This window comes from Hippocampus comes, unplaced genomic scaffold, assembly GCF_001891065.2.
Source record: "Hippocampus comes isolate QL1 unplaced genomic scaffold, H_comes_QL1_v1.1 scaffold261, whole genome shotgun sequence".
NCBI lineage: Eukaryota > Metazoa > Chordata > Actinopteri > Syngnathiformes > Syngnathidae > Hippocampus > Hippocampus comes.
This window is the reverse complement of record NW_017805824.1, coordinates 996,738-1,010,883: the sequence shown is the minus strand read 5'-3', so window position 1 is coordinate 1,010,883 and position 14,146 is coordinate 996,738. Positions and strand designations below refer to the sequence as shown.

The window sequence follows — 14,146 nt, the reverse complement described above, 5'->3', positions numbered from 1 at the left end:
AGTTGATAGAAGGTGCGAGCGACGACCAGAAGAACAGCCTTGGGATCACGAGTTTGGATTACTACACTTACCTCAACCAGTCTGGTTCTTACAAAGTGGACGACATTAATGACAAAAATGATTTCCAGGAGACCGTGGTAAGGACCGTAGTACCCCATCAACACATACTTTTCTGTCCCAGTGACTGTGTCCACTTTGGCCTCCCTATTTTGTTGTAACTGTTGACTCTTGGTGTTGCCAGCATGCCATGAAGGTGATTGGCATCTCGGATCAGGACCGCGCCATGGTGCTTCAGATTGTGGCTGGCGTCCTGCACGTGGGCAACATCAGCTTCAAGGAGGCGGGCAACTACGCTGCTGTGGAGAGTGAAGAGTGTAAGTGGCCTTTGTGGACTAAGGAACCACCAGTGTGTGGTTCCCTCTGTATCTCATTAGTCGTCTTGTTTGTTTCTGTTTGCTTATCCATGTTCTTGTGTGTCTTGATACCGTGCCTGGTTTTCAGTTTTACCTGCCTGTTTGCTTTTTCGTTTTCTCTCTGCCTACCTATCTCAGTGGGTTTCTGTGGTCATGCAAGCCCGTCAATTGCCTGTCAACTTTTCTGTCTGATTCCATCTTTTGATTGATTAAAATTTCAGGCACACAAATTTGAGGTGTGTCAGAAAAGTTTAAGGACCGGTTTTATGAAAGATATATTTCAAACCCAAACTATGAATTTGCCCTACACTGTGGGCCAGACGGAGGTCCTGCAGTGTTGAGTTATGGTCGGGCATCTCGTGGCTCTTCACCATGACAACAGATCACAATATCCCGAGCAGCTTACAATTCCTGGCCAAGAAAACCTCACCGTGCCGGAGCAACCTCCCCACTCACACGACCTGGCAATTGAAGAGGTGCATGACATCAAGATGGCTGAAATGACAAAGGGAAGCCGTGCTGCATTCCGAAAGAAAGCTTTCAATCATGCATGAAGGAGTGGCAGAAAAGGCTGGGAAAGTGCTTTAGACACCTGAGTGATTACCGGTAGTACAAATGTTTTGTGACTCCGGTCCTGGAACTTTTCTGACATAGAGCTAAATTAGCTGTCAATTTTCATGGAAAATACTGGGTGGATTAAATACAAATGTTTAAATTAGCTCTTGCAATTTGATTTTTCAAACCTGAGACAAATTTTGCGTCTTTGGAGAAGACTTCTGAAAGGTCGGTGTAAACGGCTACTCTTGCAATTTGATTTTTCAAACCTGAGACAAATTGTGGGGGCTAATTTTGCGTCTTTGGAGAAGAGTTCTGAAAGGTCCGTGTAAACGGCTGTGCTAAACAGTGACTGTCGTTCTTGTGACGAGGCATAGCATTGACAAAATGAGAGGCAACAGGCAGTATGGATCTTTCCGCTTGTGTAAATATTTTGCAAACAAATTAACAAGACATATGGTGTATTCAGCAATGCAGTTTTGGAGCTTTTTCATGATACTAGAGGTGTGACTTGGAGCCAGTCACAAGAAAGTCTGAAACAAAACTCTTGAGCTTTTTCTGTAATTTAATAATGTTTGTTTGCCTCTTCCAACCAGACCTCCAATTCCATCACTTTATCTGAGGTGAAAACCGTCTGAACTACTGAAAAACATTTTACGCATGTTTCTAATTGCGCCACAAGCTACACCACTTTTATGACTGATGCACAAATTTGCCGGGATGACAGTATAAAAGCAGCTATCTTCTATCTATCGCTGTGTTTCTTCCAACCTGTCTTCTTTGTTTCTCAATGAATCAATCTGTTTGTCTGTCTGTTGGCCTGCTTTTGTGTGTGTCTCTGTCCACTTAAGTACCTGTTGGTCTGCTTTTCTGTCTACTGTACTTGGCTTGTCTGTGTGTGCATATTCCTGCCAGCTGCCACTTATACTAACTAAACCCCCACTACCCCCAAAATGGTGCTCCTTGTTGTATACTTGCCGCCACCAACACAAAAGGTGACTTTTGCACCCACTCCTAGTAGATTGCCCCAAAAGCAGAACTGGTGCAGTGGACTGATGCATTCCCAGACACAGTCAATATGCAGACTTGAGGGCCATTTCCTTTTAGGGGAAGTGAGTCACATTATGAAGTCAGGGAGGGGCTCTCAAGGGGACAGAATTAACGCCAAGTTGGGAAAAATGCACCTTTTTTTTTTTTTAATCAGCTCGTATTTAGTAATCATTTTTCATGACAAATATTCTTGTGAGTTGTGTAATCCCAAAATGCCACCGTTTTGTAAATGTGAACACACTGATGTCATACATTGTGCTTGGAGAGACTTTATCTCCTTTTGATAAGATTGAGTGCAGTGGATAATGCGGTTGGATCAGTCTCACTGCTACGTACAATGTGAGGACGTTTTCTCCCTTTTTAATTTCAGATCACTATTCCAGAAGTGTTACTTGAGCCCTCTTTTAATGTTCTCTTCCAGTTCTAGCCTTCCCTGCCTTTTTGTTGGGTATCGACCAGAATCGTCTGAAGGAGAAGCTGACCAGTCGCAAGATGGACAGCAAATGGGGCAGTGCACTGGAGTCCATCGACGTGACCTTGAATGTGGAGCAGGCGTGTTACACACGCGACGCCCTCTCCAAAGCATTGCACTCGCGTGTCTTTGACTTCCTAGTTGAGGTAGCTGTCACACATTGTACTCGTACATAATTAGAATGATCAGAAAATGAAGTATCCGGACCCCCCATCTATCAAACAATGTATCTATGGCTAGCTAGCTAGCTTGCTAACTTTAACATGAACAAAATGTCGTTTAATATTATTATTTTTTTCCTTCTTCTTCAGTCCATCAATAAAGCCATGGTAAAGGATCACCAGGAGTTGAATATCGGCGTTTTGGACATTTACGGATTTGAGATTTTCCAAGTGAGTTTGACAACCTCACACAGAGAAAGCATCAAATCAACAGGTTTTAAGCTTGAATGTATAAACAGATTAAATACAAAGGATTAGACTTAACGTCTTTGAGTCTCCATTTCTTGATTGAAAGAGCAGATGCCAACAGGCACATCTAAGCTGATTACGCGTTTGTTTAGTTGGCTTCATGAGATTGTTTTTGACCTGCAATGGATTGCTAATAAGACGTCAACATGACAGTCTGCGAATTGCGTAGTCAAATTCCGCAGTTGTGAGGCGCTCTCCTGCACAGCCCGAAAAGGTCATCAAGCCAGGAAGATGCAGATGAGCAGCACATTAGGCTCGGGCCGAAGGTCCATTGTATGTTCCGTGAATTACACAATGTGGCCTTTCCTCTTGATAGCTGGCAGCCTGCTTTAAGCTCCCACCCCAAACAAAGCCCATTGAGCTCAGAGGATATCCGTCCTCAGCAGAAGACAAAGCTCTCGTAATGTGTTTGCCTTTTATTAACCATGTATTGTCTTCCTCCCCCGCCCCCTCTTTAGAAAAACGGCTTTGAGCAGTTCTGCATCAACTTTGTGAATGAAAAACTGCAACAAATTTTCATTGAGCTGACACTTAAAGCTGAACAGGTGACGTTCCTCCACGTCATGAATACTTTTTGAAGTTTTGTTTATTTCCAGCCTCCATGTGGTTTCTATTCAGCCTTTTCTTCTACGCATATGTTTGTAGGAGGAGTATGTTCAGGAGGGCATCAAATGGAGTCCTATTGAGTACTTCAATAACAAGATTGTCTGCGACCTCATTGAGAGCAAAGTAAATAAAGATATATGCACCCAAGTTCAGTGTACATGGGTACAATATTCAAAATGATAACGCGCGCGCGCACGCACACACACACACACACACACCGTATACTCATTGAAAACACCATTGGGTATGCCTTCACAATGTAATGACTCAAGACTGTCTCAATGTAGGAAAACACAATAACATGCATTTAAAATGAGCTGACATTAAAATGACTTGAATAGAAAATATAACTACATAAATGTTTAAAAAAGAATCATTCTTAAAAATTATAATTTTGATATGTTGAACTTCAAAGTTAAATACTTTGATTTGATTTGATTTTTCATTGTTTTCCTCCCTGGTAACTGAAGGGAGCTGGTACATGTACCTCACTTTGAGAATCACTGATTAAAAAGGTATTGGTTTATTTTTCACATTTCATTATACTGGCAAGAAGTGACTGTATTATATAAACTGCTATCTTTCAATGTCCTTACTTCCTTTTCCTGTCTGCAATGCTAAAAGTGTGTGTGATTAAGAGTAATTATAATGAGATTCATCAGTCCCACTGAGATATTTAAGAGCTTTATAACAATCTGGTAATGTTCGAGAGGAGGCATACAGTAGCGCCATATCAACGCCCGATGCTTCAGCTGCATGTTCACATTGCCTTTAACAAGACACTACTTTTGTGTATGTAGAGTAGGGCACACTGTTGACTCAAACAGGGAAGTGTGTGTCCACTGGCTTCCCACACTGCTCCACACACTGGCACATTTATACCGTGGCCTTTACAACTCTTCTCCATAGGCAGATAATTCTCTTTAACTACAATACAAAAATGCGTGTGTGTGTGTTGGGGCGCGTGGCACATTTATACCGTGGCCTTTACAACTCTTCTCTATAGGCAGATAATTCTCTTTATAATACAAAAATGCGTGTGTGTGTGTGTTGGGGGGCGGGGGGTGGTGGTGACACAGTCAAATATGTGTGATGCTGAGATGGTGCACATTTTTGGTGATTTTAATGAATTTTATGATCACAAGGTAGACCTTCATTTAGCAACATGATTAAATTAGTTAGCTGACCATGTACTGTTTGACAAATATATTTTGACTTTTCGAAAGGTTTTCATATCAGTTGACATTTCCATTTGATAGAGTAGACATGTAAAGCTTGTTAATATCCAACACTTCACATAATAAGTGTAAATATTTATTCCGTAAGTTTCCACTGCTTTTATTTACCGTATTTTCCGCACTATAAGGCATTTTGGAGTATAAGGTGCACCTTCAATGAATGGCCTGTTTTAAAACTGCTTTCATATATAGGGCGCACCGCATGATAAGGCGCATAGATAGAAGCTACAATAGTGGTTGGGGCTTTACGCATCCACTAGATGGCGATATAAGTTTCCACTGCTTTTATTTACCGTATTTTCCGCACTATAATGGCCTATTTTAAAAACTGCTTTCATATATAGGGCGCACCGCATAAATCGCATAGATAGAAGCTACAATAGTGGTTTGGGTGTTACGCATCCACTAGATGGCGGTATGCTAAAGGGAATACAGTAAAACACAGTATACAACACAGTACAATGCAGCTTTATTTATATAGCGCTTTCACAATTGCTGCAGCTGTAACAAAGCGCTTGCCAAAACATTTAAAATACTATGTCCGAGAAATCTGAATATTGCATCGGATTATAAGGCACACTGTTGGCTTTTGAGAAAATTTTATGCTTTTAGGTGGGCCTTTTAGTGCGGAAAATCTGCTACACAAAGAAAATTATAAGATGGAACCTGCGTAACCTTTAATAGGTTCTTTCTATACATGGTTTTTAACAGAAAACACAATTATCTCAATCCTGCTGACTGGAAAAAAGAATAGCAAATAATAGAGACGTTTTTATTGTCAGCCAAACAGCAAAAAAAAAAAAAAAAAACTAGAACCAAATGTAAGATTCGTGGTTAGGGATGTGATAAAACAGTGTTTTTCCTGGACTTCCCAGAATCCTCCCGGCATTATGAGCATCCTGGACGACGTCTGTGCCACCATGCACGCGGTTGGCGAAGGGGCGGACCAGACTATGCTGCAGAAGCTCCGCATGCAGATCAACACTCACGAGCACTTCAACAGTTGGAATCAAGGCTTCATCATTCACCACTACGCGGGCAAGGTCGGTCCGCTCGCTAAAAGCATGAAAAGAGCCCATTAGGTACACCTACAAAGTCTAATAAAATTTACATATGAAATTATGAAAAATGTTGTTTGGTTTTTGGCGGAAGCTGCAACGGAATAATGGCATTTCCATCCAACTGAATGGGCAAAGATGATTTGCGATAGTTGTTTTGAACGTGGTCACGGAATAAATTTTTCTAAAATTATATTTTGTACTTAAGCTCAGTTCTGCTCTATATATTTCAGACCAAAAAGTTACTCCACCTTGTAAAGTGGTTAGTGGTGTGCAGCATTATTAAATTGCTATTTTAGCGGTGTCAGTATGAGAATTGCTGCTGCTCCCTTTAAATATAGCTTACACTCCTGGTGGTTATATTTCTGGTCATGATGTCATTGTCCTTTTTTTAGGGTTAAACTAACAGTTCTATAGCTCTGTAGCATGTCTGCTTTGTCTATTTATATAGGTATAACACGCCTGTTATGTAACCTGACACCTAATACGCAGCCGTATTTGTTTTATATTCACATATATTTTGAGCCCCGGTCGTCACTGTCCTTCTCCAGATGTTTGGTGGTCTTGGCTTGACACACATGCCACATGCTTAATGAGCCATGCCCTAATGACTTGAGGGGGTCCTATGACCTCAGGCTACGACAGTGGAGGAATAACAAGGCTCAATTTATGCTCCACTTTTAATACCACAACACATTCGATGCACAAACTCATCCTTGCCCAATGTCATAAAATATAATCCATCGATTTATAGTCAGATTATTTTCCCACATGTGCAATTTTCATCAAGTTCAAGGTTTAAATAGTGTAGCTTTACCTTCCATAATGGTTCTCTGCTTTTTTCCAGGTGTCCTACGACGCAGACGGATTCTGTGAAAGGAACCGAGACGTCCTTTTCACTGACCTCATTGAATTGATGCAGAGCAGTCAAATGTGAGTAATTTGTAGAGTATTTCCTGGCATCCAACAGTAATACAGTTGATTTCATTGTTACGGGCTTATCAGGTTTGAACGTTAATTACATGCTTGTGACAGTGTCGAGAGTTTTGAACTTGATAACTTGGAATTTTTTTTTTTAATAATGAATTTGCCCCCCATTTAAGGGACGCTTGAGTGGGCTAAACATCGGCACTTATACAATAGATCCGAATTAACAAATACTACATAAGCATAAGACAAAGAATTGATCTGTCAAGAACTAACATTGGTTTTGCCAACTATCTTCCACATAATTATAGAAAACTACTGTACTTTTTAGAAACTCCTCGACAGGTAAAATCGGGAAGTCTCCCCAGAGGCACATCTGAGATAGGTGACAGCCAGGTCTCAACACATGTTTTTTCTGTATCCCACTCACAGTGCTTCTTAGTTAGCTTTCCACTACATTGAGAGAATCACAGCCCATAACAAATAGCTTTAAGCAGCCTCACCAGCAGCACGTTGCCGGTCAAACCACTGTTTTGAGGAATCGATCAGCAGAATCATCAGGGAAGCAAACAAACAATTCCTCGAAATTGAGTTCTCTCAGTGTTTAAGAATGCCGATACACTTTCAGCTGTTTATTGAACAGTACAAAAGATTCAAACACACAAATACAAAATAAAAACACTTGCAATTTGCACGGAGAAGACACACACTGAAATGTGAAATGTTCTGATTTTCTCCGTATTCATATTTTACACCACTGTGCTATTTTTCATGATTAAAAACATGTAACTAAAAAGGGTGGTAGATTATGTAGGGCTGGAGTGGTTGAATGACATGCCTAATGGGGGAAACTGATTTGACACGGGTAAATTGAAAGTCAACCTTATCAAAACTGTACATGCAATAAAACACGTGGTCGTCATAAAGGAAGATCAGGCAGGAAGGAAACCGCCTTGTTCTTGAGCGTAGCAGGTTAAAAGATACTGAAAAAAAAGACCAGTGTCAGCTGGGTGTTATTTGTCTACACAAAATCCGTGGAGCCTTTGTTCTCAGGCCACCCAGCTTTCAGGCCGACGCTCAAATGTAAATAAACCTACATTGAGAACAAGATGGGTGAAGAATTCCGACACGAGAAAGAACAATAAAATAACAGCATGTGTCAACTGTAGCGCAGCTTAGTGCAATATTTTCTAATATGAGAACTAAAGGAGGCGAAAACCTATGTATGAAAACATATATTTAACCCAATAGCGTTATTGCCCGCCATTTTGTAACATTTTTGGAAGACAAGAGAAATAACAAAACAAAACAACAAATTGAACAAAAAGTGTTCAGTTGCCTTGATTCAACTTTTGCAGATGACCGCCACCTGAATTGACTGATGACTTTTTGTTTCAAAGATTGAGCTATAAAATATTACGCAATATGGATTTTACCATATGTTGTAATATATAGCTACGATATAGCTAATTTTTATTTGTTTTTGCTGACCCTAACCCTGAATTCATAAAATCACTTGTTGTATTACTAAATTACATATTATATTATATTATTATTATTATTGTTATTATGAAAACCTGATGTGCTGAAGAAAATAAATGAGGGCAGAGTCGGAATGAGCACAAAAAAAATCAAAAAAAGTATCTGATTGAAAAAATTTGTAAAAAATGTTGACCTCTGTTACCAAATGAAATGACATTTTGAGAATAGATTAATCGTTTGGAGACATTGTTTAACTCAGTAAAGTTGACCGAATTCTCTGAATGTCATCCTTTCTCCAGTATACTAATGTTTCTAGATTTTTCTAGTCCGCCATGAAAGCTTGACTATCTTTGTGTCTAATCAAAATAAGATCTTTGCAAACATCTGGCATTGCTTTGGGAAAACAACGTTTGTGCCTGTTTTCTGGCTGCTGTAACAGACCAAACCAATAATTACATCACAAACAATTGATGTCCATTTGAATTAATGACATTTATGAAAATTTTTATCCAATACATCAATTAAGCAGATAAATAATCAAAAGATTTATGGATTATTAAAATAATTGGTGGTTGCAGCCAAATGCTGCTAGGCTAGCAATTTAGAAAATAAATAGCTGCCGACCAAAATAAAATGTAGCACTTGTTTTGCTAAGCGGCTTCGTAACCGTCCAACACGCCGAGTTAAGCATATGGGATCCATTCTGAGGTCTATGTTGCGTTGTCCTTTGTGCAAAAGGCATTTCTAGTCAAACGCTTGTCATCAGTTCCCTGATGAGGTGAGAGCCAGCGCATTTTGGGTTTCCATTTTCACAGGGAGGATTTCTGTGTGAACAAGTCATTTCCCAGTTTAACCATCTACACCTGTGACCTTGGGTGGATTTGAAATGTAAATGGTTGACGTTTGTTGAAGGCCTTTGGCTTATTGAATCATTAACTGCGTTTTTGTTTTGGGCTGCCAGGAGGTGATGTTGAATGGAGGATGATAGCCACTTACTCTGCTCACCTTTGTCCTCTAACAGAGCTTTCTTCAGAGCTCTCTTCCCTGAAAACCTCAATGCGGAGAAGAAGGGGCGGCCCACAACTGCAGGCAGTAAAATAAAGGTGTGTGCGCGTGTGTATGTCCTCGTTTCTGTTTGTGTTTTCTGTGCTTGTGTTAGTGCATGTTTCTGTGTGTGCGTATGTGTTTCACTGTGCATATTTCTCTGAGTGCATGTGTGTTTCTGCATATTTGTGTGTGTGTGTGTGTGTGTGTGTGTGTGTGTGTGTGTGTGTGTGTGTGTGTGTGTGTGTGTTTAAGCCACAGGTCTAAAACACAAGGTCCGGGGGCCAGATCCGGCCCACCACATCTTATGTGGCCCGCTAAAGCCAAATAATGTATTTTTTTTTCTTGCTATAATCTGTACCTAAGACTGAGAATTCGCTTCTCTAATAGTAACATTGAGATATTGCAAGTCCCGCCACGCTGACAAGGATAAGTAGTGCAGATATTGGATACATGCATGGATGGATGGATGGATATTGCAAGTAAATATTGGAAGTGTTTTTGCTAGCTAAGTGTACATTCAACAGAAGTTGAACAAATTGTTTACCTTGATTATTTAAAATTTAAAAACAATTCATCCATTTGTTGTAGCGATATAATATATATTGATAATAGATTTATTCGTGTGACTCAATCATCACAAGGCAGAATTAATTTTAATTATGTCACTTCATTGCATGACGAGTCTTTTGCAGTAGCTTTTTGAGAACATAGTCATTAACATGCATCATGAGAATAATGTGCAGCTCAAAATATCACACTATTATTTTGTAAGATTATGTTTGAGGAGACACAGCATATTAATAATCTTCTTTTCAACCACCCAGAAACAAGCCAATGATCTGGTGAGCACCTTGATGAAATGTACTCCCCATTACATCCGCTGTATCAAACCCAACGAGACCAAGAAACCCCGAGACTGGGAAGAGGGCCGGTAAGCGAAAAAGTCACACTGACCTTTTTCTTCATCACCTTCCTGCCTCCTCAAGTTTTTTTTTTTTTTTTTAAATTCTCCACCGAAAGGCCATCTTACTATGTGGGACGTTCCCCTTCTTTATCGCTTTCTTTCAGTTTCCTGCTTAGAGGGCTGAGAAGTACTTATATTGTTCACGGTTTATGAACTTCCTGTTTAGTCCGACCCATTAATTAGCATCCGGAACCGCTGTTTTGACGGGATGTCTGAATGTACCAAGTAGATTGTTGGAGGGGGAAAAAGTAGCTCATATGCATATGCTTACGAAAAACGATTGCTTAAAAATGTGTGATACAGCGAGGGCATGAAAAATGAACATAGTGGGAGTTCACTGTATTAAGCTTTAACGGCGATCAGTGCTCGAAAGTGCTGCGCTGATCGAGACGGTGACTTAATCCAAAAAAGTCAGCCATCGTTTGGTTGATTCTTGTGCTTGTGTGTTTCCAGTGTGAAGCACCAGGTGGAATATCTCGGCCTGAAGGAAAACATTAGGGTGAGGCGTGCTGGCTACGCTTACCGCCGCGTCTTCAGGAAGTTCCTCAACAGGTAACACAACCTTGCCAGAAGCAGCACATTGAAAAGATTTTCAAGAACCTCTTTTGAGTCTTTGGGGATTTTCTAGGAAAACTTGTAGGCTAGCATCAGTGACTAGTTGGACAGTTAGTTTATATTTTTATGTATCCTTTATTTAAATGGGTGAAAAACATGATCATTGAGATTTCCAAAAAAAAACACAACGCGACAAAGTTCGATAAAAGACGATCAGCATTAACCCTTTCATGCAACCTGTAACCTGATAACAAAAGCTGTCCGGTGTAGTTACCGCTATCCCTCAAAGGGTTCAAAGAGTGGCAAAATGGAACAGTTCAACATTTGGCTGTAATCACTGTACCACATTAAAACAACTTCCTCAATTAGGATTGATGACAACGCCATCTTTAACTTGCCTGTTCAACGTCCTCATGAATGCCAAATACAATATGCAGCGTTGATTTATTTTGGGGGCAAACGCTTTGAAACGCTGTGATTACTGCGTCGCATTTTAGCATAATGAAGATTGCAGTGAGCGGAACCATTAACCTTCATTTGGTCTCATCAGTTAATGAGATGTTTAAATTTGTACAGAGCGGCCATAAACGGTCTTCAAAGAAAGTCTCGGCTTGGTGAAATCGACAAATACTCTTGGTTTAAACTATACACAATGAGCAACTTTAGCAATTACATGCTATCTAGACTTACAGCATGTTTTGTTGTTCTCCTGATAAACTTTGAATCTCTTGCATATCTATTGCACAAGAAAAGGAGGAAAAGAGCGCAGAAATAGTACCATCACCTTTACTCCAATTGCAAAAGGTTGTGCTGACGATTAGATATTGTAACTGAATACAAAATAATACAATCAAAAGAGTACCGTAATAAATAAGCAAAGCACTCGTGCACTCCATTTACCGGTGAGTAGGAAAAATGGTAATCAACAATATTAAAGCACAAAATGAGGATGGATGTAGACCAGACACGGGGGAAAACAAGCATAAACAACATCCAGCTAGGAACATTGTCCAACATGGAAGAAAGCCATAATGCAGCTCAGCAAATGGCGACAACAAAGGAACGATCTGGTGTGGCCAGAGAGCTTTGGTCTCCCGACACCACCATGCGCCTGCAGCCATGAGCCAACACATGAAGAGCCATTTGAGATAAAAAAAAATTAAAAATAAAGAAATAAACACAACTCCGAGTGGAACATGACACTCCTCAGTGAGATATGCTTTTTTTTTTTTTTTTTAATGCAGGTATGCAATTCTGACCAAAGAATCGTGGCCCTCATGGCGAGGTGACGAGAAACAAGGTGTCCTTCACCTCATGCGCTCTGTCAACATGGACCAGGATCAGTTCCAGCTGGGTCAGACCAAGGTGTTCGTCAAAGCTCCCGAGTCGGTACGTTTGGCCGTGGCGCATCACCTCTCTTTTGCCACGAAGACATCCATTTATTTAGCAGTAGGTGTAGACTGCAGCGAGAACCGTCGCAAAAAGTCAAAATCTACAAAAAAAATGACGCCCCAAAAAGATTTTGATTTGCCTCTAGTTGCCACAAGATGGTGACAAAGCACGAGATGAAGCGCCTCAACTCATTTCAACATAACTCCTTGACAACAAGATGGCACCAAAGCACTATTTTTATGGCAGATTTAGACCTGAGCATGAAAACAAGAAATGAGTGGTTGAGATGAACATTTTAAACACCAGATTAAGGCATCACTGGAAAAGCTGTTTGAGCATTTGCAAGATATTCGACTTAAGGTTCATGTACGAGTACGGACGGTCTTTGTTACCGCTTCTAAGAACTCTAGCGCAGCTGTAGAAACTGACTCGTAATTTATTTTTTTTGATTTACTCCTCCCTCTTTTGGCCTACTGGAATGAACCATAATGCCCATAGTAAATTTGCATCACGAATAACATAGTTGACCAAATAGTATACTAAAGTTGTCCAAGTGTGCAGAAATGTGATGTAGTAGTTAAATAAATCTGACTGGTAACACAGTCCTCCTACTCGTTCATTGAATTCTCTTACTAGTAAAGCCAAAGCATGTACTAATACCACACATAAACATGAAGAATATAGAATAAATGCTTAAATGGCTTTCCATAGAAATCAGTATCCTAAATTACGGGCGGCTCGTTGACGTAGGGGAGGAGACTCCACCCGAGCCGTCACCCCGCGTCAGCACGGACTCAACAAAGTACCCAGTGTGGTGGGCGAGTTGACACAACATCCAATAGGCTCGTCTTTTTTGCTCCCTGGACATTTTCTATGAAAGCGCCGCTTGTTGAGTCTGCGCTCGTACTTGTTGAGATTTGTATACATCACACGCACACACATGCCCACACACACACACACACACACACACACACACACACACACACACACACACACACACACGCGCACACGTGTGTGTAGAAAATGAATGCACAGACAACTTAGTCTTAATTCATCCTCACAGCTGATGCTGAATGTTACTTATTCACCAGCGGCCTCCCCCGCCTCATGCTCAAAGTCCACGTCACTGAGGTGTGCTTATGAAAGTCAAATATGACACAGAATGAAAACGGCTGACAGGCTTCTCAAAACAAACCTTTCTCAGCGATAAGACAGAGGCTGGGTAATTAGTTTTGAGACTGAAGCGTTTTTTTTTTTTTTACCCTATTGGATGAAACAAGTGAAGTTTGTTTGACGCTAAGCCAGATGGCCGCAAAGACCCAAAGTGGTGATGGATGATCTGGCGAGAACTGTCATTCATACCGTTGAGACAAATATTGCCAAAGTGACTTTTTGTGTTGAATGGTTACAAATGACTTGCAAAAGTGGAAACTGACCAAATACAGTATTCTTAAGTATCCTAAAGATGTTTAGAATAATTCTCGTAAATAACATAGTTCATCAAAATGTCATTCAAGTAAAGTTTCAATTTGAGGGATGAGAAGTGGCAGTAAAACAGGCTAAAATCCAGATGTCAGTGGATGAGGCTTGGCGAGTGACTATTTACATAGTAGGTGTCATTTAACCAAGTTCGAGATTGTAGGAATACGTCTTGAATCATAATTTAAACATTTAATACCGTTATTAAATGGCAGCTTTAACATCTAAATCTGTGTAGTGTTGTTTCGATTTAAATTTCTTTTTAAATTTGCTGATGTGACAAGTGAATTGAATTGAAAATATGTTGAATATGCTCTAATCAATAATGATAATACAGATAATATATGTGTAGACGTGTCAGCTACTCAGTAATCCGCAGTAATGTTATTGCTCTGCGCAGAGGATGAAGAATACATGCTGTAAGTATTGTTATTTTAT

General features: G+C 40.2%; 1 protein-coding gene across 3 annotated transcripts in view; it reads left to right on the top strand.

Moving 5' to 3' along the window:
- myo1ea (myosin IEa) overlaps positions 1-14,146 on the top strand; it is a 50,586-nt gene that overhangs the window by 27,457 nt on the left and 8,983 nt on the right. For all 3 annotated transcript variants that reach the window (XM_019886827.1, XM_019886826.1, XM_019886825.1), the window contains 12 exons: positions 3-137; positions 242-374; positions 2,440-2,636; positions 2,802-2,882; positions 3,419-3,505; positions 3,606-3,689; positions 5,680-5,847; positions 6,710-6,795; positions 9,293-9,374; positions 10,143-10,249; positions 10,736-10,834; positions 12,082-12,226. In XM_019886827.1, coding sequence (XP_019742386.1) covers positions 3-137; positions 242-374; positions 2,440-2,636; positions 2,802-2,882; positions 3,419-3,505; positions 3,606-3,689; positions 5,680-5,847; positions 6,710-6,795; positions 9,293-9,374; positions 10,143-10,249; positions 10,736-10,834; positions 12,082-12,226 — 1,404 coding nt within the window. The remainder of the gene's footprint in view (positions 1-2; positions 138-241; positions 375-2,439; positions 2,637-2,801; positions 2,883-3,418; positions 3,506-3,605; positions 3,690-5,679; positions 5,848-6,709; positions 6,796-9,292; positions 9,375-10,142; positions 10,250-10,735; positions 10,835-12,081; positions 12,227-14,146) is intronic.